The sequence below is a fragment of the Aplidium turbinatum genome, chromosome 5, assembly GCF_918807975.1.
Source record: "Aplidium turbinatum chromosome 5, kaAplTurb1.1, whole genome shotgun sequence".
Classification (NCBI taxonomy): domain Eukaryota; kingdom Metazoa; phylum Chordata; class Ascidiacea; order Aplousobranchia; family Polyclinidae; genus Aplidium; species Aplidium turbinatum.
In genome coordinates, this window is record NC_137476.1 from 38,706,825 (window position 1) to 38,734,710 (window position 27,886).

General features: G+C 38.4%; 2 protein-coding genes across 3 annotated transcripts in view; one reads left to right on the forward strand and one right to left on the reverse strand.

Annotated features, from left to right (window-relative positions):
- Positions 1–27,342, forward strand: part of LOC145769999 (ATP-dependent RNA helicase homolog DQX1-like) — a 39,679-nt gene extending 12,337 nt beyond the window's left edge. Inside the window, exons 4-16 of one of the 2 annotated variants that reach the window (XM_082581575.1) lie at positions 1,170–1,261; positions 2,324–2,452; positions 3,371–3,518; positions 3,636–3,809; positions 4,278–4,397; positions 7,630–7,770; positions 8,374–8,505; positions 21,599–21,725; positions 23,989–24,149; positions 24,845–24,998; positions 25,228–25,418; positions 25,826–25,998; positions 26,434–27,342. In XM_082581575.1, the coding sequence (XP_082437701.1) occupies positions 1,170–1,261; positions 2,324–2,452; positions 3,371–3,518; positions 3,636–3,809; positions 4,278–4,397; positions 7,630–7,770; positions 8,374–8,505; positions 21,599–21,725; positions 23,989–24,149; positions 24,845–24,998; positions 25,228–25,418; positions 25,826–25,998; positions 26,434–26,857 (2,166 nt within the window). In that variant the 3' untranslated portion in view covers positions 26,858–27,342. Of the gene's footprint in view, positions 1–1,169; positions 1,262–2,323; positions 2,453–3,370; positions 3,810–4,277; positions 4,398–7,629; positions 7,771–8,373; positions 8,506–21,598; positions 21,726–23,988; positions 24,150–24,844; positions 24,999–25,227; positions 25,419–25,825; positions 25,999–26,433 lie in introns of both variants that reach the window. The other variant, XM_082581574.1, reaches the window with a different exon arrangement.
- Positions 12,023–13,880, reverse strand: LOC145770137 (uncharacterized). The gene has a single exon (XM_082581724.1). It carries the CDS (start codon positions 13,878–13,880, stop codon positions 12,315–12,317), a length of 1,566 nt encoding a protein of 521 aa, XP_082437850.1. The 3' UTR covers positions 12,023–12,314.
- Positions 27,343–27,886: the final 544 nt, after the last annotated feature.

Sequence of the window (27,886 nt, forward strand, 5' to 3'; positions counted from 1 at the left end):
CAAACTGTCTTCTCAACAGTCCTCAGTATGAGCTCAGGCCCAAACTGTCCTCTCAACAGGCCCAAATTGTCCTTAGGCCCAAATTGTCCTCTCAACAGTCTTCAGTATGAGTTCAGGCCCAAATTGTCCTCTCAACAGTCCTCAGTATGAGCTCAGGCCCAAATTGTCCTCTCAACAGTCTTCAGTATGAGCTCAGGAGCAACTTGTCCTCTCAACAGTCCTCAGTATGAGCTCAGGCCCAAATTGTCCTTTCAACAGTCCTCAGTATGAGCTCAGGCCGAAATTGTCCTCTCAACAGTCTTCAGTATGAGCTCAGGCCCAAATTGTCCTCTCAACAGTCCTCAGTATGAGCTCAGGCCCAAATTGTTCTCTCAACAGTCCTCAGTATGATCTCAGGCCCAAACTGTCGTCTCAACAGTCCTCAGTATGAGCTCAGGCCCAAATTGTCCTCTCAACAGTCCTCAGTATGAGCTCAGGCCCAAATTGTCCTCTCAACAGTCCTCAGTATGAGCTCAGGCCCAAACTGTCCTCTCAACAGTCCTCAGTATGAGCTCAGGCCCAAATTATCCTCTCAACTGTCCTCAGTATGAGCTCAGGCCCAAACTGTCCTCTCAACAGTCCTCAGTATGAGCTCAGGCCGAAATTGTCCTCTCAACAGTCCTCAGTATGAGCTCAGGCCCAAATTGTCCTCTCAACAGTCCTCAGTATGAGCTCAGGCCCAAATTGTCCTCTCAACAGTCCTCAGTATGATCTCAGGCCCAAACTGTCCTCTCAACAGTCCTCAGTATGAGCTCAGGCCCAAACTGTCCTCTCAACAGTCCTCAGTATGAGCTCAGGCCCAAATTGTCCTCTCAACAGTCCTCAGTATGATCTCAGGCCCAAACTGTCCTCTCAACAGTCCTCAGTATGAGCTCAGGCCCAAACTGTCCTCTCAACAGTCCTCAGTATGAGCTCAGGCCCAAACTGTCTTCTCAACAGTCCTCAGTATGAGGTCAGGCCCAAATTGTCCTCTCAACAGTCCTCAGTATGAGCTCAGGCCCAAACTGTCCTCTCAACAGTCCTCAGTATGAGCTCAGGCCCAAATTGTCCTCTCAACAGTCCTCAGTATGAGCTCAGGATTGCATATTGCAAATTGTTCTGTGTATTGACTTCGCAATTTCTTCTTACAGGTTTCGCGAGAGATGGATTTTACTGATGTTGGAAACGAGATTGGATACAGAATCCCACAAGCTGACAATACTTGCCACAATACCATATTAACGTAAGCATACACTTTATGTTGACCTCAAAGGAGGAGAATAGAGATTGGAACCAGCAGGTTAAAGAGAAATATACGTCGCATATTTGATTTAATGTTTGGGCTGGTTCTGCCTACTTCAGCTGCTTCCCTTTCCCTGGACGCTGGAAAATTTATATAACTGCTAGACCAATAAAAAGGTCTCTGACTGATCGGAGAATTGAACTCAGGTCTCCGGCATGGATGCCAAGAGGACTGACCACTGCATGGCATACCTTGATAGAGGATGAAAATATTATAAACTTTAATTGGTCCAATGTAGTGTCCACTGTAATGTGTAGTTCTACAATAGTTCTTACAGTTTCACAGTAGTTCTTACAGGCCATCAAGTCAATGTCATATTGAAAAACGCCCAACTAGGATGGGCATTGGGCAATTGGGCATACAGAAAAATGTTTATATGCAACACTAGTTGAATGTATTCTGTCTCTCAAACATAGTATCATAAAAGCTTCTTTCTTGTAAACGCTATGTCACAAAAGACGTAAAGTGACGTAATTGACGTAAGAAAGTGATCAGGCTTCTGAGTGATCAGTTGTCTCGATAGGCACTAAATAGAGCCCCTATTGTAAGTATGCACCCGGGCAACATTATCCTTCCTTCATTGATTCAGTAGAAGGGTTCAGTCAACGGCATTGGGGACACACTGCTAAACAAGCGATTGACTTGTTTTGTCTTTTCATTCTGATCGTCTAGGCTTTACGTTGCGTTTTGTTTCGAGTTTTTTGTACGAGTGGCTTTGTTAGTCAATGAAGTTTACCTGAGACCCGTATTTTGCCTCGCGGGTTGCTGTGGTATAGACCCTCACACAGTGGAAAAGCAATCCACTGTTCCCATTTGATATGGACGTGGCATGGTCACTATTTTGCAATACTTAGATTGAACCTACAGCTTTTCATGTTTGTTGTGCCTCGATATCATATTTGATTTTTTATAATTACTTCTGGCTGCAGTCTTGATTTCAAATAAATGGAAATACAACCGCAGCCAAGTGTGAGATCACAGAGATTAGATCCATTACAACAGATTTTGCACCGACGAAATTCTCCTAAGAGAAATGGCTGACGACCCGCTGCTGCAGACGTACAACTACGTCATAATCGACGAAGCACAAGAGAGAACAGTCGCAAGCGACATTCTTCTGGCATTGTTCAAGTAAGCACTGATCTTTTAGTTGTGCCAGCATGTGTCTAAGAAACTCTGACGTAGCTACAGAACTAACTGATTGTTGAAGTAATACAAGAAAAATGTTTGGGGATGTATGCATTTTGCATTTTTTTTTGTGACTTCCTTTTCTTTCGCATAAGAAGTTGCTTTAGACTACATTTCATTGAGGTCAATATATTTGGGCTTTCTTCAAGCAGCCACTTAATGGTACAGCCCCCCAGCGTTGACAGACAAACTGCCCTTGGTGGAGTTAGAATTGGGCAGTGGTAGAGCATGTAGTCTGGTGTCTGTTCCTCCGCACTACAGTTTCATGCCGCAGATGATTAGGATCCACCTGTGCATCAAGGATCAGGAGCGCCAATGATGAGCTTATTTCCTGAAGACATGGTCCAGCATCAGGAACGAATGAGTGGAGCCTGGAGGTGTTGTGTGTCCATTCCTTCTTCCAGGTGTTTGTGATCCTGGTTGAAGCACTGGTCTTATGCTCCAGTAAGGTTTGGACTTGGGCAACAAAGGGGCTTCTTGATTTGAGGTGTGTTTTTATCGCAGGTCCGGGGATGTAGCTGTGAAGCCTTAGTGGAGTAGCTCCAGCGACCGGCGCCACAGATAGTGTGGCAGCGAAGCTACGCTGGAGCCATACCTGAAAGAACTGGTGTCACTTTATCAATCTCGGTGACTGGCCTTGTGCCAGTATTTTAAAACCTCTACAAATATTACTACCTGGAATAACCTATGCAAAACTACCTGGAATAATCTATTAGAGGTTTTGTCAGTCCAAGGGTAAAGATACAAAACCAAACCAAGCCATCCGTGATAAGGTTCATAAACTGGTTTATTTTTAAGTAACACCAATTTTGTGAAAGTTTGTCTGTTAGTCTTTTAAAAAAATAACAACTGTTGGTTTAGATCGAACCGAAACACTCGTGATGGACTTAAAATCGTCATCATTAGCCTTTCCTTTGAAATGGAAAAATTAGAAGACTTCTTTGAAGAAGTTCCTGTCATAGATCTATACTTTTTAGAAGAAGAATCGCTTCAGTGCAATAGTGAACGTGTTTCGACTGAAGATTGTGGTAAAACAGAATGCATTCCAAAAACTGAATGTTTTGATACAGCCACTGATGCAACTGCAACAGCGGCAACAAAACATTTAAACGAAGTAAAGTTTGAGGAAGAAGAAAAAAGACGAAAAAAAGTTGAAGAAAAAAGAATAAAACAATTAGAAATAATTTACCTTCCTACTGATCCCAGTTTTTTTGTGAAGCCTGTCTCCGATCTTGTGGTTCAACTTCATTGTGATGAAACAATAAAAGGAAATTTTCTTGTTTTTCTTCCAACCATTCAGGTGAGCTTCTTTTTGGAAACCACCGGAAATTGGAAAATGCTTGTCGGAATGAAAACTAGCCTTTTGTTCAATCCCTTGGAGTACTTTCTATTTATTGATGTTATTTTTAGTGGTTGTCAGGAATATGTCTCCTTATTCTCACTTGAACAGATGACTGAAAGTGTTGAATTGCTGTAGCTTTGAAAACGTTGAGATCCTCTTAGAAAATGACGTGGTGTGTGAATGGTAAAAACTTTTTCCTTGTATTTAAACACTTTTACCCTTTTTTGTTCATAACTCAAATAAACACTTCAAAGGAAAAAGAAACAACAGAGCAATCCATTGCATATAACAACATGTGGCCTCGACAGCAGACCGCCATGGCTTCAAACCTCAACGCATCGTTCAATTGTTATGTGGTACTTTTCACTGAACATCTTTTTGTTTTGTATAAGCATAATTTTTCTGAGATAACAATTTTTGATTCAGGAAATAGAAGATGTTTGTGACTTTGTTTCTCGCGAAGTTGCCATCAAAGCAATTCGAGGAGAGGTGGATGACATAGCGGTGATTCCCCTGCATCATTCTCTACCTTACCGAAGACAACAGGTGAGTTTGTGACAACACTAACAATACTGTAACAATTGACTAATGAAACTTTTCTGTTTTTTGTGTGAACCACCCAGCAAACTGTCCACTTGAAGCGGTTGACTGTCTTATCACTAGTCTCGTTTGTTGTGTTGAGAATACTGTAACAACACTGACAATACTGTAAAAAATCTGACAATACTGTGACCACTCAGATAATACTGTGACGCTATTGTGTAGTTCCACATTTCATTACAAACACTTTGCGGACGAAGTAGTAGTGGTCCAGTTTTAATACGGTGATGTCCCCGTTACCGAGAGTGGCCGGATTCACCTCCAAGTGCCGCAATCGCCTTCACACTCTGCCCCTACATTGATCTGTCTAACGAGTCCTCTCTTGTCAAGACCACCCTCCTGCTTTCTTCCTCAACTTGCCTTTTCCACGCTTTCTTGGGTCTTCCTTGTTTTCTACGACCCTCCACTGGCAACTCCAGCGCTCTTCTCAAAACATCATCTTCATCCCTTCTCAAAACATGCCCATACTACCTCACTCCATTCGCTTTCGCCAACTTTTCAACATCCTCATTCAACCCAAGCAAGTTCATAAGTTCTTCGGAATTCCTTTCGTCCATCAGCATCACACCACACATTGCTCTCACCATCACTCTCTCAGTTCTTCTTAAAATCGTCATAACAGAATTTGCCATCACTCTTCTTCCACATGGGCTAATTTTGCTCATTGTGATTTCCCCTTCCGTTCCACTTATTACAATCTTTATCTTTTTGATGTTGACATGACACGCATACCTTTACATCGAAGCGACTCCTTCTACTTTTCAAATTTCTCTCTCAGATCTTCCATTGTGTCACTAAAAAAAATCATCCGCATATGGTATCTCCATCAATGAATCTTCTCATAAACATTCGGTAATCACATCAATCACAATGGCAAAAATTAGAGAAGAGAGGACAGAACCCTGGTGTACAACCACCTTCACCGAAAACTCGTCTGAGAGCAGATCCAAGTCGAACTCTTGTGCTTGCACCGTCATAAAGACTCATTGTTGCTTGCACGAGTGCCTCTGGTAGGTGGTAGCCTGCTTCTTTCTTTCTCATTGCCCATTCCATCACTCTTCTTGGAACTCCATCAAATGCCTTTTCCATGTCCACGAAGCACATGTACAAGTTCTTTCCCTTGTCCCAATACTCCTCTTGCAACCTTTTCAAAATAAAAATAGCATTAATCCACACAGCACCTCGTCCAACTTCACTAAAGATCTTAATGTATTCTCCAACACCCTTTCCACTACCTTCATTGCATGTTCCAACAGTTTTATTCCCCTATATGACCCACAATCGATTACATCACCTTTCCCTTGAAGATGGGTATCACCACGCTCATCTTCCATTCATTTGGCATTCCTTTTCCATCTAACACACGTTGGATGATTTCCTGCATTGCTTTCAGTCCTATCTCTCCACTTGCACGTATCATTTCCACAGTGACTTCAGATAGTCTAGGAGCCTCCCCCGATTTCATTTTCTTCATTGCTTGCGTCACCTCATCTCGAGTTGCTCTCTTTAATGGACCTGCTACCACGTTGGCTTCCACATTATGATCCCAATCGTTTTCCTCGTTCATTATCACCTCCATATGTTCTTTCTAAATTCTTCCACGATCTTTCTCACTGAAACCATCCCTTCCTTTAATACATCGTCCACCATCCACATTTTTCCCATCCCGCTTCAGAACCTTCATAAACTTATATACTTTGTTGGGACTGTTATTTAATTTGGTCAATTCCTGCTCAGTTTCTTACTTCATAACTTTTCCAACTATTCTCTTTGCCCGATTTTTCAATTTCTGGTACTTGAGCTTAGCTTCTTCTGATCTGTTTCTATACCAATCCTTGTATGCGACTTAATTCTCCCCAATTACTTCCCTCACATCTTTCTTCATTCCACCACCACGTATCTCTGAGAACATACAGAGAATATACCAAGTAGGTTGTGTTTGTATTAGCTCCGGATGTTAAAAGGTCATTGAACCGAATCGCACCAAACTTTGTGCTGGCCCGATAGCTCAGTGGTTACGCTCCCGGCTAAAGATCACGCAGCGACTCTCGAGATGTGCGCTTGAACAACGCATTTCAGGACCATTTAGTGGCACCTAATGAATGGAATAATTCTCCGACAACAACATTTCAACAATCGGAAAACTTCACTCTGCCAATCTTGGTAACCGGCCCTGCCTCAAAAGCCTCTACAAGTATGCGAAACTACCAGGAATAACCAATCAAAGCTTTGTCAGTCCGAGGATAAAGATTCAAAACCAACCAAATTTCTGCCATCTGCTTTTACAGAAAAATGTTGCCAAAATGAAATTCCAATGTCATTCTTATGCAAAAAAGACAGTAATGCGACATCTTTATTCATTGTTTTATCCGTCAATATGTTTTGCAGCTTCCCAATGGTTCTTTTGTTTGTTTATCCTGTAGTCAGTCTGTATGCCTATGAAAAATAATGCGTCACATGATGATGTTATAAAAATACGACTATTGCAAGAACGTGTATACCAGTTACTTTATTCATAGAATTCTCCAGGGCGATTGACATTTTGTGAAATTCTCTTTGGGAAACTACATTAACACAAAATCTTGGAAGTCTTTTTTGAATGTGATGCAAAACTTGAAAACTGATCGTTTTCAATGTGTACAATATTTGAATCTAGTCTAGAATTGCCAAAGAATACTTGTGGTTTTCCACAAGATTTTTACAGCGTCCAAATTCTCTATAACGCAGTTTGTTGATGGCACCTATCTACCTGGCTTTGAATAGAAATGGCCAAGAGTCGATAGAAAAAGAAGCAAATTCAAGCGTGATGAACTTGGTTCATGGCTAAGAAAAACCAGTAAATCATTTATGAACTATTTATCTACTAATAAACAAGGAACAATGAATTTCATATGGAATTATTTTCGTTCCAACAAACTGAGTGCCCCCTACAAGTCTTGCTTTAGCAACCCGTAACGGAGCCCATTCTAGGTGGGATGTTATTATAATTAACTGTAGTGTAACTTGCGGTGATAGCGTACCGGTATTATAACTTGATTGTAACGTTGAAACAACATCTTGCTGATGAAACTGTCCACTTTTAAACCATAACTCCAATCAATTAAGCTGAGGACCAGCCTATACATTTGTTTGGTGGTGTGATGTAGGTTGTCACCATATAATTCTACTTTGTGTTGAGGCGATCTATGAAGAGAGTGGTGGCTTCGATCAATCGCCTTCCAATAAACGCCTCGTTATTGTTTCAAACGAAATCGCGGAATCGATGTTTTCGATAGAAGACATTAAAGTTGTGATTGACACTGGAGTCAAGGATGAAGAGGTTTGTGTTGTTGCTTTCGTCAAACTGATTTGTCTGTTGTTTGCACATTAGTTTTTGATGACCATTGTTTACTTCACAGTTGACCCATTGTCATATGAGATGCTCTTTACAATATAAACAAATCTTCTGTTTCACCGTCAAAATGCTACTCTGGAGGCTTTTTTCATGTTACATATTATCATTTTCGTGTTACAACTTTTCCACATTGTTTTGCTCATTTTCTGTGACGTGCATAAACACCGAATAAAGTAGAAATGAAGTCAAATAAGTTGACCACTTCCCAGCACATGCTTCTGAAAGTTTACATATCGGCTCGATGGCTTATTGGTTTGTGTATTCGCCTCTGAATTGGTATGCATGAGTTCGATACCCTGTTGGGTCATACCAAAGACTTTTTGAAATTGGTATTAAATCTTGTTTCTGCTTGGCATTCGGCAAAAGGAAGAATATATTCAAGGTAATAACGTACCCGGTTGCGCCTCCATACGCCTGCACTGATACTTAGTTAGAGCGATAGCAGTTCAGTTTTTAATAGACTAATGTCTATCAGCTATTATTTTCCAGCGCTACTGTTATATTGATCCATTTGTGGATTATTTTCAGGTGTTTAACTGTCGCACACGGACAACATCTCGCCTAAGAAAGTTCACGTCATTCAACAGCGCCAACCTTCGTTCCTCCAGATGTCTACCAGGCGGTGCACTGTACAGAATGTACGATCGAAACGAATATGAGGTTAAAATGGTTGTCAGCGCTCAGTAGGCACTTTGATAAAAATACCATTCGTCGCTACTCAACACATTTTGCACGTGATGTGCATAAAGAAGCATTTCTGCTTTTAGCTAATGCCCTGACTAATTAATTTAGTGTTAAAATATATCTTTCCCCATAACTTGACATTTCACGTTTTCCAAAACCACTATAAATTTTGTTCTATGTTAAACGTCCTTTCGTCCTCTTCTGATTTAGTTGTTAGCTCAAGAGAACATTGAGAAGCCAAACAATAGGAAACTTTGCTTCTCCTTATGATTGTTTGGTGATGCACTAGTGAAGTGCCCAAGTGATGCACGAGAAGCAACATTTTGGCCAGAGGCAAGATGTTCCGGCTAAAGAATTGCAATTCTGGCTGGAGGCTGGAGTTTCTTGCCTTTAGTAAAATATGATAAAGCTTTGGTAGAGAGTTTTCTTTGTTGAACCACAGAGAAATAAAACAAAGTAACTTCAGCTGGTTTAACATGATGTACTACATACACAAATATAACATAATTAAAAATGAACTCTAACGTTTTCGACACGTACGTGTGTGTCCTCATCAGGAATTACATATCTGCAATATACATAAAATGAAAATTGTAAGGTAAATTTGACTTTGCACTATAACTGTAACTGTATTCTAACGACATTCCAAACTAAAGAATCAAACGTAATAATTCGTCTCTCAACCGGCAGTTATTCGCCTGTGGCTCATCGTTCCTCTTGTGTCTGTTCTAAATGTTTGTCAAATGCCTGTAGTTTACACCTCATATGATCTGTTTTCCACCGTATAATTTACTTGTAATCATTCCTGTGTCACTCGTTCAGTCTGTGCTTTTAAGTCTGGAGTGTCGTTAGTATACAATTAAAGTTATAGTGAAAAGTCAAATTTACCTTACAATTTTCATTTTATGTACAGTATATTGCAGATATGTAATTCCTGATGAGGACACACGTACGTGTCGAAAACGTTTGAGTTAATTTTTAATTATGTTATATTTGTGTATGTAATACATCATGTTAACATTTTGATCCTCAAAGGGAGGCCAGATCTGCTCCCCCCCCTCACATCTCATTTAATTACTTGAAGCACAGTAATGCCATGCACTTGGTTTTTCTTGACTTTTCCTAAAATTGCAAGACGGATCTGATGATGTAAAGTTTGATAGCAAACGTTGTGTAGTTTGTCTGTAAATTCAAGATTTTGGTGAATTTTTGCTGTTTTTGGCCATCGTTTGGCAAAGCATGAAATCGATTTCTTTTCGCTTACAAACGATAAGCTCATAATTGCTCCGTGAATCAACATGCGCAAGGAAAGAGACTATCGCGGAGTTATGCATTGTTTTGTTTGACCTAATTTTGTCCCGAGCTGATGGCTAGAGCAGTCCAGTCAGAAAATCACTTTTTTATATTGATTCAACGTCTCGAGACGTGAAATCAATATAAAACAGAAATGATTTTCTTATTGGGTGGACAATAGATCATTTTACTCCTTTTTCACAGCATTGCATTGAAAAATCGCACAATGCCCAAACATTTCTTGTGCTATAATATACCAGCCAGTGAGCACGCAGTTGTTCATAAAAAAGAATACGTTCTATCTTGTCTTTTTAGCGACTCGAGAAATAGTTATCCACCACCAAATGATCACATACAAATTATTGAAAACAGTAGAAGTTCGATCCGACAAATATCCATTGCTGTATACAATACGTTATTGTACGAAATACATGTAAAACGACTAGGCCATAAATCAAAATTCTGTGAAATCAGCAAAAATTGCAGTAAATATGCTTGATTAGATTTGAAGGCTTTATGTAGACATAAATACTTCCACAAACGTGTTCTTTATTCATGTATTAGTAGATCTATTACGCAAATTGTTGTCTTTGATAGAGTTTTTTTGTGTTGTCGTTGCCTTGTATCATATCATTTTTATTCGAAATTACATTCTCATACCAGCAGTGTTTGCAAAACATAAAATGTAGTCTTTTTTCGAACAAAGAAATGGGTGAAGACCAACTTTCAGGTGTTCACTGTTCATGCTTGCTTAAAAAAAACATTTAGAACATGAGAAAATCTATCATGAAACTGCAATCAGTGTAGCCTAATCAGCGATATATAGTAGGCTTAGGCTATGGGTTTTTATAAATTCAAGGTTGATACTTTGCGCTGTGTTTTTAGGTGGTAGGCAGATACCAAACTTGATGATAATTTACTTTTTGTCATTGTTTTGTTTATCACATTTTCATCACTGGATATAGCTATGAATGGCTTTTGATGTGAAATTATATAGGCTATTTTTTTATCAACCTTTATTTCATGTTTATTTTTTGCATTTTTATGATCTTATGACATTGATTTTCCTACATAATTCCTACAATTTATTAAAAATACACATTAGGTAGATGATGTTAACACAATGTGATAGCTTCTTTACTCCACATGTCAGATTGCTAGTATTGCCATAAAGATTCAACTACGTTTTATGTGTGTAGGATAATAATGTTTGAATAATAGAAAACTCGCTCTTTTCGTTTCCATAATCTCGCGATCTTTGCTAAATCGCGTTGAAAAAAAGATTTCAAATTATTAGCCTACTTGACGTAGGCTAATATACAAGTTTCGTTTTCTACATATGTAGCTAATATCATAGACAATGGATAGAAAACAAAGTAGGCTAATTGATATTAATTAATGTTTTTCTACCCAGTTAGGCTACTTTGTTGTCTATCAATTTTCCATGATTGTAAGCCAACACAACACAAACAAAAAAGTCAATAGTTTAGGTACTATTGCTAAGGGATGCTTGGTTTCATAATATATAGAAATTTTGATTTTCAGAAAGCATTGGCTTTTGAAAAACAAATGCAATTTTGTTTCAATTTGATATTGAAAACAATAGAAACCATTGATATCAGGCCGATGTAATTGGTCATTTTAACATTGCACAACAATGTAAACCGTCATTATTTACTGAAAATTTTAGTCATTGTTTACATTGTAACATAATGTAAACTATGCCAGATTTTCCAACTACTAAAATATCTATGGTTTCTTGCATGGAAGATTTCAGAAGTAAAGCACGATGAAAGATTCTCACGCAAAGCTATCTAATATAATACTGTCACGATTTCTTTCTATCTCTTACCAGGAAAAAGACTTGGAAAGATTCAATGACGTAGTTTAATGGGTCAACCGAAAAGAAGTCAATTAAATGTCGAATAATTCTACTAGTGAAATGATAATCTGACTTCTTGAAGAACTTTAACGAACGGCTTCTCAAATAACTTTAATTTCTGCATCAACTACCAACCCACAACTCATAGCACAACTCTCATAATCAACTCGTAACAATCACCATAATAATAAAAGTAATTTGCGTTCTTCTGGTGACTATTTACTAGGTTACCTCCTGATGTTAAAGATGATAACTAGCTTTTGTATTTCCGACGTTTCGTCAGTCAGCACGACTGACTTTATCAAGGTGGCTAAAACAGGTTAACACAACCTGTTCAGCAACGATGGCACAACACAAAAACGTACTGATAAAATGAATAAAGTAAGCAGCAAGAATCAGAATTAAAACACGCAACAAGACACCTAGAGGTTAAACTGAATGCAGTGAATGCCTAAAACCAGTAGGCTGCTTTCCAACAGCGTAAATTTATCTATCTATTGGGCCACCGTCAAGAAACATTGAAAAGTCATCAGACAAGACAGAAACCAAGGGAATTGGCAATAACAATGATAGAGAAGACGCACTGAGAATGGAAAAGGTGAAGTTAAAGTTAAAGTAATTTTTTGTACACAGAGGGAAAATTCTGACCATCTTTCTGGTTGAGAGCATGTTGTGCTTTCTGGTTTATGTACCACTTTTCTGTAAATAATCTTTTTGTGTAATCCTTTTCAGTTTTAAGAATGGTAGCGTTGGTCCAAGTAATTTTATGGTCTGAATTTATAGAATGTTTGCAAAGAGCGGAATGCTCCGGACGTTGAAATTTAATAGCTCTTTGGTGCTCGTTGATTCTAGATTTAAGGTCACGTTTTGTCTGTCCAATGTAGATTAAATCACAGTCATGACACGGAACTTGGTAGATCAATCCAGAAACTTCACCTTCTTTCATGGGGTCTTTAGCCGAGGGAAGGTATTTACCTATTGTCAGATAGGGTTTCATCGCAACTTTGATTCCTATGCCATAAAGGATACGCTGAATTTTGTCGGTTACCCCCCTTATGTAAGGAAGACAAGTAAAAGATTTATAAGGAGGAAGCGAAGGTTTCGGTTTGGGTCGCTGTATGCAAGCAAGTTTTCGTGGAAATCCGTTGAGCATTAAAGTATTGTGAATGTTTTTCTTGTGGTGTGAACGTTCAGAATCATCCGTTATGTGAGTGTCCAGTCTGTTGTACAATGTTTTGGCCACTGTGAGTTTTTGATGCTTGGGGTGATGTGAGTTGAACTGCAGGTATCTGTCTGTATGTGTTGGTTTTTTGTGTATGGTAGTGGTTAGTTTTTTGTTGTTGCTATGGCGAACCACTTTAACATCCAAAAATGAAATTTTGCCGTTGACCTCATGTTCTATGGTAAATTGAATGGATGATGAAATGCTGTTAAGGTGCTTGTGAAAATCATTAACTGCAGTTTTTTTGATGATGCAAAACGTGTCGTCAACATATCTAACCCATAATTGTGGAGGAGTGTGAAAGGTGCTGATGGCTTTGCGTTCAACAAATTCCATGAAGATGTTAGCAACAACTGGAGAGATGCAGGAGCCCATCGGCGTACCATAAATTTGGCGATACAACACATCTTTATAACAAAAAACAGTAGATTGAAAACACACTTTTAAAGCTTGAATCACGTCATCTGCACATAATTTTGTACGACTTTCAAGTGAATCGTCTGCCGATAACAGGTTAGATATTAGGTCCAAGGCTTCTGTCAGAGGGACAGAAGTGAAGAGGCTTACAACATCAAACGAAACGAGACAGTCTTCCTGGCTAACGTCAATATCTTTAATTATTTTGACAAACTCCGTGGAATTTTTTATGCAATATTGATGATCGAAGAGTGGAGATAAGATATCAATTAAAAATTTTGATAATTCATAGGTAGGTGAGCCAATAAAGGAGACAATAGGGCGAAGAGGAATGTTAGGTTTGTGAATCTTAGGTAAACCATAAATTCTGGGAGTAACGCCTTTATCACATTTAAGACTGCGATAGGTAAGCATGGTGATTTTTCGTTCAGTGGCTAATCGCCAAACTAATTTCGTAACTGACTTGGCTATGTTCACAACAGGATTAGGTTTCACAGGTAAAATTTTGTAAGTGTTACAGTCATTTAATAGAGTCATTAATTTAAAGTCATAATTCTTACTGTCCATGACGACTGTTGTATTTCCCTTGTCTGCTTTCACAATCTTGATTGATTCATCGGATCGCAGGGCTTTCAACGCTTGCTGGTGTTGTGGAGTCAAGTTGTGTCAAGTTCCATTCTCAGTGCGTCTTCTCTATCATTGTTATTGCCAATTCCCTTGGTTTCTGTCTTGTCTGATGACTTTTCAATGTTTCTTGACGGTGGCCCAATAGATAGATAAATTTACGCTGTTGGAAAGCAGCCTACTGGTTTTAGGCATTCACTGCATTCAGTTTAACCTCTAGGTGTCTTGTTGCGTGTTTTAATTCTGATTCTTGCTGCTTACTTTATTCATTTTATCAGTACGTTTTTGTGTTGTGCCATCGTTGCTGAACAGGTTGTGTTAACCTGTTTTAGCCACCTTGATAAAGTCAGTCGTGCTGACTGACGAAACGTCGGAAATACAAAAGCTAGTTATCATCTTTAACATCAGGAGGTAACCTAGTAAATAGTCACCAGAAGAACGCAAATTACTTTTATTATAAAATGCCTGGTGAACAGTCTCTCTCTGTTTTTAATCACCATAATAATAATCTCAGAATCTCAGAATCTCAGAATAAACATTACACAAACTACACCACTATTTATAGTTGGCTGTTCAGTCCAATAACTTCGAGAAGGTTACATCATAAAGAACCATCGTTCGGTCACGTAGCATTTAAAAGGTAAACAACAGAAGCTTATAGAAGGTCACGTAGGGAAAATGATTCCAGAAAACACGTTACATAATACAGATTTCGTCATCAGAGGTTACTTCAGGTCATAACCGACAATAACACAACGCACCAGAATTCCATAATGAAAATAGCACATTCGTTGAAGATACAAAGCAAGCCATCGCGAAGCATTGCACCTTGATTGTGACATACGCCCCCCCTTAGAATATTGTTGCAAACAATATAACAACACAATCAATACAAAACACACCATAAAACAATTAATTACTCAATAATCAGTTCTCATAAATCTATCGTTGCATGATCTACCAACGATAGCTTTTCTCAAAACAATAGTCACGTTTTCTGCGAAAGTCTCCAACGTCCTCAGCAACTTCAGTGCATCGGCGAGCAAGATGACCCATCTTCCTACATCGGAAACATCTCCTCTCCGGACAGTCCTTGGCGAGATGACCTTCTTTATGACAATTATAGCAAGCCTTTTCATCAAAAGGGCAGCTCCTGGCTATGTGTCCAATCTCCCCACATCGGTAGCAGTGGTTGTCACGGCAACGTCTATTTTCCGAATGTCCGCCGTCAGCAACGCACTCCCTGGCGAAGTGTCCGCGTCTACCGCATCTATAGCAAACTCCAAATGGTCGTCGCCTGTCTCTTCTCCTCGGTTCTTCGCGCTCGTAATATCCGTCATCGTGAGATCGTTGCTGATTATCTGCAGAACAATCTCGAGCAAAGTGACCATTCTTGCCACAAGAATAACAAGTAACTTCAGAATTTCTCTCAATAACATTTCCGATTATCAGATCAACTAAAGAGTTTTGTAAACATAACGCTTTCACAGTCCCACTACAATACGGAGTTTCGATAGATATCATCGCTAACGGTCCTTGGATTGAAGTGGTATCTATTTTTGTCACATGGCCAGTTTTTCCCGTTAATTGACTGTCTTTAACCAAATCTCTCCTCACTATTATACCAGTAGAACCAGAATCACGTAAAACTTTTACCTTTTTGTCTCCAACTTTTCCATCCACTACTGGCAGGTGATCTTCAGGTATTATTTTTCCGCAAACATCTTCATCCGGATTCTCCTCGTCAAGCGTTGGTTTAGGAATCATTAACGCACAACCGCATCGATAAACGTCCGTGTCTTTATCTTTTCCAGACTGATTAGGTAAGGAAAACGACTTGTCCTTGCATTCCTTCGCTTCGTGTCCCTGCCTATTGCAACGATTGCACCACTTCCTCGATTCCTGATGATTTCTGTTAGTCTTCCTCCGGCAGTTAACAGCCTTATGACCTAAGCCATTACAATTAAAACAACGTACTTCTCTTGGAACAGCACCTCCTTTAAAATTATTTGTTTGCTCTTCGTCATTATCGCATGACAACGTTTCTTCAGTCGACAACTTCTCATCATGAGCAACTAAATACTGTTCCGCCACACTGGCTATTTCTTCTAGATTCTTTGGACTTCTCTCCATTAAATAAACAGACAGATCTTTTGAACATGAATCTGTGAATTGTTCCTTAACTATAAGGTTTGCCAATCCGTCCAATGATTGATCGGCCCCCGAAAGTTCAAACCATTTTAACAACAGGTTTCTTAAACGTTCAATAAATTGACCTGGACTTTCGTGTTTTTCAGGCTTTGCCTCACGGAATCTTTGACAGTATCCATGCTCGGTAAAATTGTATCGCTTTAACAGAGCTAACTTCAATCTGTCGTAGTTCATGGCTTCTTCTTGCGAAAGTCTTGAATATACATCAAGAGCTTGTCCCGATAATAACATGCTTAGCTGGGTAGCCCACGTCGACTTCTCCAATTTGGCTATTGCAGCATATCTTTCAAATCTTAACAAATAACTATCCAACTCATCTTTTTCTTCAACAAATGATGGCAAATCTGGACGTCTAACTTGCGCCACAATAACATCTCGAGCATTATCATTAGTAGAATTAGATCGCTTACCAATGTCCAGCTTTTGTCTTTCTAATTCAAGTTTTAACTTTTCCAATTCATATTGCGCTCTTCTTTCTTCAGCTTCTGTTTCGTACTGCCATTGAGCACGTTTTTCTTCAGCTTCGCGCTGCGCTTGTTTCTCTTCAGCTTCTCGTTGAGCTTGTTTTTCTTCAGCTTCTCGTTGAGCTTGTTTTTCTTCAGCTTCGCGCTGCGCCCGCTTCTCCTCTGCTTCAGCTTCAAGTTGTGCTCGCTTTTCCTCAGCTTCAAGTTGTGCAGCTTCAGCTTCACGCTGTGCTCGTTTTTCTTCAGCTTCAAGTTCTGCTTTCCTTATTTCACGAGCAGCTCTTCTATCTTCTCTTTCGTCAGCTTCTCGCTGAGCTTTTTGGTCCATTATCTTGTGATACTCTTCCATCACAAACTGAGACTTTTCATTACCAGTCAGCCCCATTCGTTCAGCCATGCTCCCTAAGTCTTCAATCATCTCATGTTTGACAGTATCCGCCATCTTGACATTAATTTATTATTCTTTCAATAAATCTTTCGGTGTTCTTCGGTTTTTCTTTTTCGGTTATCCCGGACGAGCCCCCAGAATGTCACGATTTCTTTCTATCTCTTACCAGGAAAAAGACTTGGAAAGATTCAATGACGTAGTTTAATGGGTCAACCGAAAAGAAGTCAATTAAATGTCGAATAATTCTACTAGTGAAATGATAATCTGACTTCTTGAAGAACTTTAACGAACGGCTTCTCAAATAACTTTAATTTCTGCATCAACTACCAACCCACAACTCATAGCACAACTCTCATAATCAACTCGTAACAATCACCATAATAATAATCTCAGAATCTCAGAATCTCAGAATAAACATTACACAAACTACACCACTATTTATAGTTGGCTGTTCAGTCCAATAACTTCGAGAAGGTTACATCATAAAGAACCATCGTTCGGTCACGTAGCATTTAAAAGGTAAACAACAGAAGCTTATAGAAGGTCACGTAGGGAAAATGATTCCAGAAAACACGTTACATAATACAGATTTCGTCATCAGAGGTTACTTCAGGTCATAACCGACAATAACACAACGCACCAGAATTCCATAATGAAAATAGCACATTCGTTGAAGATACAAAGCAAGCCATCGCGAAGCATTGCACCTTGATTGTGACAAATACATAAAGCTTTGGTAGAGAGTTTGCTTTGTTGAACCATAGAGAAATAAAACATAGTAACTTTAGCGGGTTTAGCATACTTTATTTCACACAAAATATAACATAATTAAATAATATAAACTCAAACGTTTTCGACACGTACGTGTGTCCTCATCAGGAATTAAATCTGCTTATTTTATTTAATTATGTTATATTTTGTGTGAAATAAAGTATGCTAAACCCGCTAAAGTTACTATGTTTTATTTCTCTATAATACGTATAATACACTGGCACACACACTCCGTATTGCGTTGGAGCGGGCTCATTGTTTTGCAGCGCTTTGCGTAAAATTGGATTAGCACGGTAATTAAAAGGCGGCAAGATAAAGTAAAAGAATCGTTTTTGGGTATCTTTGCAAAAAATGAAATATCAAGTTAAGCATACAGAATGTCAGAATATTAATATTTCAAACTTATAGACAAGTGATTTTTCTACATATTAGTAAAAATTCTGTTCAAAAAAAACTAGCAGATCACACGTAACAGCTGGTTAAATTTGGTCCAACAACGCCCCCCCTTGAGCAGTTAACTTGCGAAAAAAGGTTGAAAAGCAAAGGGTTAAACCCGCTGAAGTTACTTTGTTTTATTTCTCTATGGTTCAACAAAGCAAACTCTCTACCAAAGCTTTATCATTCCATCAATAACAAGAGAGGAATCTTGGTCAGTCAACTAAGAAAACTAGAAAATTTGGGAAAGAAAGTTTCAAAACTGAGACTGGACAGACGATATTTCGAAACTTGCATCTATCTGAGCATATGCTCCGAATTTTTGAAATGTAAATTACCTAATCTAACGGTGTACAAGAAATCTGACGACATTTTCCAACTGGTCCTCAGAAAAAAGTTGAAAGAAGTTAATAAAGATCTGGGTAGGTTACTGCTGAAAAGCGTTACCAAGATATGAAAAATCGAACTCTTCCACTTCTCTCTTTTCTGGAAAGAACTTGTCTGATCTCTTTGCTTACTGATCACTACAAGCAGATGGCGACACAAACCCTTCAAAAACATCACAAGAAACTCACAAATTTATGGAGACAACAAAGACAAAAAAGCCCAAACTGCATTATCAATCTGAGCAGAAAAGCCTTAAGTCTAGAAGAAGAGGACGCCCTACGTTACGGCTTAGACCACCACATCCTGCCAAACAAAATAAAACTGGACGAAGTAAAATGCAATGTAGAGCAGCTGGTAGCATCAATAAAGCGAAATACAGATTTACGTATCGATGATGACATTAAAGATCATGTCAAGATTCTCGTCCGACGTTTCGTGTCTGATGCCAACCGAGTGTGCTCTACAGTCTACACGACGAAACCAAGCGCTTCACCCAGTGCCGGTCTTTGGGGTGTGCAAACCGTGCGATCGCACAGGGCCCGCAAATTAGGGGGCCGCAATTTACTCAGAAAATTCAGTAATTTTGTCATTTCCGATGGAAAAATTCAACACGTAAATTCAACAAAGGAATTAGCAACAAAAAAACATGGAGACTCAACGGGTGCAACCTATTTCGTCCCCTGAAAAGATCGAGAAAAAAACAACATAGCCGAAGTTGCTGATCGGAGTTGCCGCAAACATTTCAAATTTCTCTCGATCTTTTCAGGGGACAAAATAGGTTGCATCCAGACTCAACATAGCTTTATTTCCGAAAAATGCCAAAGAATGCATGATCTTATCCTTTTGCTATGCCATCGAACAGCACCATTTTACAATAATATTCATACCCAAATTTTGAACATGCTCTCAGAATGCCCCAAATTCAAAGTAATTTTTCAAAATTTTCTGGGGGATGTCCCCCAGACCCCCTGCCGCTGGGTGTCGCCTTCAGCTATCACGCCGTCAGGCTTCGTCTGCCTACGGTCAAACCACCCCTCCCATTTCAAAATACCTAACTATGCTACTGAATTGGATCATTGTCATTGGGGCCCGCAAAGCATATTCCGCACATGGCCTGAAATACCCTAAGGCCGGCACTGCTTCACCGTACCTTGAGCAACCTTTCAAAAACCAGAACATTAAGGTATACAAGTTTGATAAAGGCAAAGGCACAACAATACTGAGCACTGAAGACTACTTCGAAAAACTGGACAAAATTGTTAATGATAATACAAAATTTATTAAAATTGATGACAATAAAAAAGGGCACCCAATTATTTCTAAAAAGTGGTCAATTCAATATTACACTCGAAAGTATCTCAAAGAATTTGATCAAAGTGTTGTAAAATTTCTTATTCCAACCGGCAGCTGTCCTGGCAAAGAAGGTCTTCCAATTCTTGCTTTCTTAAAGCTTTTGGAATGAACAATCGTGACCCAAACAGAATAAAGCCGTCATCACTTATGCAGGGGTTCACAACCGGGGGTACTCGTACTCCTTGGGTGTACGAGATTAAACATCAAGAGGTACGAAGATCCTTGGGCCACAGAGTAGGTTTTCAAACAGATTTCACAGTATGGTAGTTTTATTTAGGAATTGTAAACGATATTATGCCATTGCGGTCTTTGCTTTGAAAATAACAATTATCTACAAATAATTGTTGTTATTTAGTAGCCTAAGAAGCCTCATTGTCTCATAACAATGTGTTTTTTACTTGCTGCTGCTGAAAATGAAATTGGAAACCTTGCTAATTTTCCTTGTCTTGATCAAATTGCAAATAACTTTTTGTTGCAAAATGTCAAAAATAAACTTATTTCCCATTTCAAGATGCTGGTTGATTCTTTCAATGGTTACTTTTTTGCTGGTGAATTAAATTATTTCCAGGATTGGATTACAAATCCATTTCTTTTTGATTTAACAAAAATGTCGGATGAGGATAATTTGAAGGAGAACATCATCGAAATGAAAAGCTGCCAAAAATTGAAACTGCTGTTTGACAAATCGAAGTTAAAAGATTTTTGGTGCATTGCTATGAAACCTTCCCAAGTCTTGCTATGGAAACCATTACAGTGTTAATTCTCTTCTCAACAACTTATTACTGTGAAAGCGGCTTTTCGACCATAATGTATATCAAGAATACGTACAGAAATCGTCTGCAACTGGTAGATGATTTACGTGTTGGTTTAAGTAAAATTGAATTATTGTTTGAGCGAATTTTATCAATGAAGCAGCAACAAATATCTCACTGAAAAGTAACAAACAAAATAACTGACATTTAATTTCTTTTGGTAAATTTTTCATCTTTGTGTGAAATATCGGTTTAACGTTTAATTGAGCTATATAAAAGCAATTTAATTTAGCAATATATACCTGAAAAATTCCATCAGAATTTTTTGGGGGTACGAAGAATGCTCTGACCTGACAAATGGGTATGAACAGCAAAAAAGGTTGGGAACCTCTGATAGAGAAATTACTCCTGACTTGCCAAAATGGTTGAAGTGCTGTATTTCATTCAGTTTGCATTTTCGCATTTGGGAACCCAGAAGAGATTAGTTGTTTTAGCAATTGATACTCAATATTTTCGTCAGCAACCATTTTAACTTTTTCCCATTGGAAAAAGCTTCTTGAGCACAATCATTGATTAAAGAAAATATTTCTTTTGAATCTTCTTCCGATCCTGCATCAGGTTTTGAAGATGGATTTTATTGACTTGATTCTTGACTTAGACTTGATTCCAGGCTAAGTGTTATCTTTCGAATATCTTCTTTCAAGAGCTCGCCTAGTTGAGGATTTGTCGACAAGTGACAATTCCGAATTGTTTGGCCGCATGATTTCATAGAGACGAAAAATTATCAAATTAAATTGAACCTCCTTGCTGGTGAACGTTGTCAACACCAACTTATAATGTGAAGTAATCATTATGTTTCAATATATTCAGGCCATGAAGTTAACCTCCATCCCGGCTATTAAGAGGGTGGAGCTGACATCCAACATTCTCCTTTTAAAAAGGTTGCTCCAGAGACTAAACATAAGCTTCTCTGGATGCCAATTCATTGACCCTCCAGGTGAGGACATAAAATCCGTTACAGAAGTTGTTGGACGCTGTGAAGTTAGGCGATAAATATACTAATCTTCAATTTTTAAATCCCCGAATCTGACTCTACGATTTTTTATCGTATGACTTTAACTCCGACTACAGAGTTGCCCTATTATTTAGGGTCAACTGTTTTTTTGATCTTTAAATTAAGAAGAAAATAAATAAATAGCAGTTTCATAAACACGTATTAGATTAGCGCTATGGTATTGTAAGTAATGCAATTTCATTACATAATGTAAGTAATGCAAATTCGGCTATATTGTAAAGACGAGAGTCCTGAGCAAGCCAGTTCACGTATTTTGTTAAGTAATTAGTAGGATCATGGCCACCTGAAGATGCGGCCTGATTTGTCACATTTTGCAGATTTTGATTACAGCTACTGTTAGTGTTTGCCTGACATTTTCTGAAATGTTTTTACTTTCTGCGGTTTCCTAATGACAAAAAACTTTTTTGTTGCCTTGGGGAAGCAGTAACAAATGAGAAAAAGTAAGTTGAAAAACGCAAAATCAGACTGTTATTGAAAAATTAACAGTCTGACTAAAATCTTCGAAATCGAATTTTCTTTGTTTTTAAACATGTGAGAATGTTAAAACCTATATTGTGTCATCTGGGAAAAGAATAAAGTAATCGCAAAAATCTAATTTTTATAAAAACTTATTTGAACGTTCGCCCAAAGTTAGAAAAACCTGGAAATTTCTGCAAAATGTGACAAATCAGGCCGTATCTTTAGGTGGCCATGGTAGGATGCATAAAACCTTTTACTTAAACATGATCCAAGTATTGTCCACTTTTGAATTTCAGATAATTGACGTGTGCTTGTATTTTGAAATAAAAGTAATTCTGGAAGCTGAGATTAAAATTAAAGCGGCGATATCGGATGACAAGAACTGACACGAGTAAATATACTTTCTATCAACTCCAAAGCTCTGATAATGACTCCTGATCTATTTTGGTAGACTATGGCGTTTCATGGAATTTGAAACCTTTTTTTGTCAACAAGGTCTGCGATAAAGTCTAAATTCATCACGATAAAGTCGAAAATCTACACAAGAGATACAAACATAATATTAATGAAAACATTGAGGTATTTCAAGACCTGTTTTATTTATTTTTATTTTTTTATTTTATTGAAGTCTGGTAACTTGAACCCAATTCTTCAAAGTTTATCTGCTAACACTAAACGTTCAACGTTTTTTTTTTTACAAGAGTAGGCTACATTGTTATTTTTTCTTGTTAAGAAGTATATTTGGTGGCTGTGCAAATTTCCAATGAATATTTCAAACCTGATGTTATACATCAAAAAGTGGAGTGGTATTAAACATTCAGGCAAAAGTAAATGCAACCCTACCTGTAAGGGGTGGTTTATGGACAGTTCTCAGAAGGTACATAAGTTGGATGGTCTACCATAGACAGATGGTCTACTAGCCAGATGGTCTAGGTGACTTTTTTGACCAGTGGACCAACTACCTAGGGGGCCTTCTGACTAGTGTACCTTCTGAAGATAGGTCGGTCACTCCAATGGCCATGGTGTCATCATACATCTCCAAGTGTTACAAAATAAAATCATATCCATGATTATGACAAATTTTCAAACACTATTGGCTCATAAAGTCTTTATAAATCGGTAACAGTAGGAGAAAATTCGGCCAAAAAGCCAATATTATGAGAAAAAATATCATGCCAAAATCTCAAAACCCGATGTGATGGGTAAAATCTGATGTGATTTTTGAAATCAGCAGCCTCTTACCCCAAATCACATCTTAGATTGCAGACACAATTGTTTTTATCTTTTTTGTTGGCCTGTGAAATTGACGTGTGCTTGTATTTTGAAATAAAATTAATTCTGGAAGCTGTGATTAAAATTAAAGCGGCGATATCGGGTGACAAGAACTGACACGAGTAAATATACTTTCTATCAACTCCAAAGCCCTGATAATGACTTATCCTCTTCTATCCATAAAAACAAGTGCAATAAAAACACAGACAAAAATAACCATTTGTTGTTGCTTTGTGTGCCATTGGCGTTGTTCCTTGAATTTTTTTGCTTGTGCTGACTCATTAGGCTGGTGGCAACACAATTGTTTTACTGCGTATGAACCTACAGGGATATGAGCAAGTACATAAGTTGAAGATTAGTCTTGGTGCCAGATTATTCTTGAGAACTTTGTTTGGAAAACCTTGTGACAAACTTTTCTTGCCATCAAAATAGGCTACTTCTGAGATTAATGTAGATCCTGAAGCCTACATGTTGGCGCTCGAGGAGCTGGATTACCACGGCGGGTTAGATGAGAGCGGGAACTTATCTGATCTTGGAGCAGTTATGAGCGAATTCCCGTTGAGCTTGCAGCAAGCAAAGTGCATCATAGCAAGTTGCGGTGAAGGTTGTGTACAGGTGATAAAATCATGTTTTCATGCTTGAAAAATCATTAAATTCACATCTTACAGAATATCTTCAGCGTTTAGCGAAAAGTGACATGCAGTAGAACGAGAAAGTGACAACACTTGATTGATTACAATTGTTGATGTTGTCACAAATTGAGTGCATTTAAGTCACTGTACGTCAGAGACTCGAGTTTATGAGAATAAACTGATTGATGTTTGATGCTAAATAACCTAAAACTAAAGTCCATCTCTTAACAGCTGATTATTTGGATAAATTACAACAAGAGAACCTAATTGTCCTGGCACTCATCCGCTTGAATAAGATTAAAATCAAGGTGAAAATTGAGATTTTCAACATACGCTCATGGCATATAAAACATGAGCTAAAGCAACGTTAGTGAAGATTAACATCCCCTCGAACGGCTACTGTATGTCATTTATTGCCTCCTGATGATAACCTTAACCCACATAATAACTACATCATCATTATTATTATTTGACATTATCGTTTAGCAAACGAAAGGAGGTAACTATAGTACTTGATTGGCCCAGACTACAAATGTGTGTCGCTTGTGCCTAATTATATCATGGAGTCGATTTACTGAAAGCAACGCAACAAATAATAATTTCACCAGCCTCGAGCAGAGTGGCTCCTCGGTATCAACTGTTAGGAAACAATACCCAACAAGAACCCTCTTTGCGCAGGAGATGTTGACCATCATTGCCATGATGACGTCACCATTGTGCAGGATTGTGCCACGTGGCTTTGAAAGAAAAGCGGGAATTATTCAGCAACAGATGACTCACAAAGCAGGAGATCACTTTTCCTTTCTCAATATCTTCCAATGTTTCATTGAACGTATGCTGATGACCATTACTTTTACACTATCTGTTTGGTATCGAATAATTTAGTTGTGATAATTTGACCAAACATAGCGCGACTGCATGTTCATTGTTAAGAGGAAATTTGATAAGAATTTTTTTATCCACTGCACACACTCAAATTTTTGTCAAAGATAAAAAATTATTTTGCAAAGATTCCAACCAATCTGTTGCGTTAATTCTGTGATGATATTTTTACAATTTAGACAAACGCTCCGAAGCCTGGTGCTTGAAGAATTATATAAGTTTTGAGTCGATGAAAATAGCTGAAAAGAAACGCGCGGATTTAATGTCGATCATCGAGCGGTTGGAGCTGCCGATTAGCGAACCAATCACAGATCCAACCCTCTTGGAAAGCAACGTAAAGCGCGCGCTCTTGGCTGGTTTCTTTATGCAGGTAAAATGCCCTCCACGGCTTCGCTTCGATCACGTGAGACTTTGTCTTTACCTCTGCTGCAACAACCAATTGAAAAGTTTTACGGACAGACAATTGTTGTGGAAAAGGGTTGAATGGGAATTCCATAAAATTATATCAGATATCTGAAAATGTTCTGTTGTATGCAAAAATCAGGTCTAAAAATGAAATTGATATTAACATTTCCTAATTGTAAGACATCAGAAAGGCCAATGAAAAATAATTCAAAGTTGTTTTGATGGCTCTATTGTTCACTATCAATTAATAAACTTTTGAAAATGTTTGATTTTTAAAATTTTTTATTTGTATTAATTCATAAAAAGTAAGAAAATGTTTCAAACAGATTCTGGATATTTTCAAGATAATCAAACGCATTACTTTGGTAACAGGTTGTACGGGATACAGATGGGTGTGGGAATTATCTCATAATCAGAGACAAACACATCGCGCGTCTCGATCCTCAATCCTTCTGTGATAGGACGCATGAATGGATTCTCTATGACGCGTTTCATCTCACTCAAAGTAGTCACATCACAACAGTTAGTCATGTGACCCCTCAGTGGTAAGCAGAATGAGTTTTCTCCATAATTATTGTATCCTCCTTATGACTTTCAATGTCCTTCTCTATCCTCCTAATAACCTTCACTGTCCTCCTCTACTTTCTTTATGGTCGTCACTGTCCATTTAGTATACTCCACATGACCTTCTCTATCTCCATCTATCCTCCTAATGGCCTTCATTAAACTCTTCTATGTTCCTAATGGCCACGATCCTTTTATATTCTTTTATTGGATTTCACTGGAGTGAAAGTGAAGTGTTTCAAAAAAGCTTCTACTAGCAACCAATCTGCGTTTCCTATCTTACTGTGCCAGCAAGGAGTTTGTACAGGACCGATCGTTGCTGCGATGAAACTGTCCACGATATTGATCGGTTCTATTCGCAATCTAAAAGTATATTCAACATTCAATTGAGTTATAATTTTGTCGTTCTCTTTTAGGATTGCCGAAATTTGCCCTCACAGCTATCTGATGAATCTCCCATCAGGTGAAACTAAAACATTGCTGTTAAAACTGTCCGTGAGGTGGCGCAAGCGGTTTGTTCAAGACCAAAATGTGGAAGTTAAAGACCAAGCAACAACAAATGAAAATAACTTGCAGCTGCGTTTGGAAAAGCAATGTCGTGATGCTACTGTGAAAACTGCAGCTTCGTCCAGTTTGGAGAAATTGTCATCAAAGACTAAATCCAGAGGCTCCTCAAAGTTGAGCTGTTCGAGTGAAGAATGTTCTAAATCTATAGACCTTGATGACGCAGATGTGATAACACAAGCTGCTCACACTATGACTAAAGCCTACCACCAAGCGGCGGGTTATGTTTCAAATGTGGAAACGGGAGCAGGAGAAGAGCAATGTGTTATACAATAAGCTTCTTAATAATACGAAAGAAAACTTTCGATAAAGGGTAAATCTACTTGACTAGTTACGTTTGTTCGTTCCAAGCAGCAAATGCACTTTTCCATTATTTTTCTGATTCACTTTGTTTCCTCGTCTAGTGTTTTAAAATCTCAACACTTCTTTTTTTCTTCTGCGCAAATCTGAAACGGGTGTAAATAGAATACGTTTTTTCAATTCTAAAATCCTGTTATTCGTTTTGGGTAGAATTGTATTTTATTTTAAAATAACAATATTTGACATTGTGTTAAAATTCATACAGCAGTTACTTCAAACTGGAGTTTACTCGTATTCTTATGAGTGCAATATATTTTAATTGAAAGTTATATCTTTATGTTAAGTATCCGATGTCATCCAAAGTGCATCGCTATGGACCGGTAATGCAGTGGAAGCATTACAAGAATTTCGTGATAGTCGCATTAATTCTAACAACTGTTTAGGGTAACTAGTGGCTTTTGCTGGGGTAACTGAATTGAATAAACAAACCAACAACACTACACGATTTCATTAGTTTGAATTATTACCATCAGCAAAAATCATGCGTTTTGTAATTTACATGTTTACTACTGCCTTACGCCATCATGACCCTTGGTAGGGTACGTCATCATTTGGTAGGGTACGTCATCATCACCCTTGCTAGGGTACGTCATCATTAGGCCTACCTTTGGTAGGCTACGTCATCATTACCCTTAGTCAGAGGTGGGCACCCGCTACTTTTAAAGTAGCGCGCTACCCGCTACCGCTACTTGGACCAAAATAACGCGCGCTACCCGCTACCTGCTACCAATTTACAAAAGTAGCGCGCTACCTGCTACCACTACTCGGACCAAAGCAGCGCGCGCTACCGCTACTTCTTCTGCTACTTTTGTCTAAAATCACACTAGGAAACACTCTTCAAGTCCCCAGTGACGCAAAAATGACCTTGAAAACGAATGTTATCATTCGTGTACACTGTCATTTTACGTCAGTATAGAAAATACATTCTAAGGGAAATTTATTGTT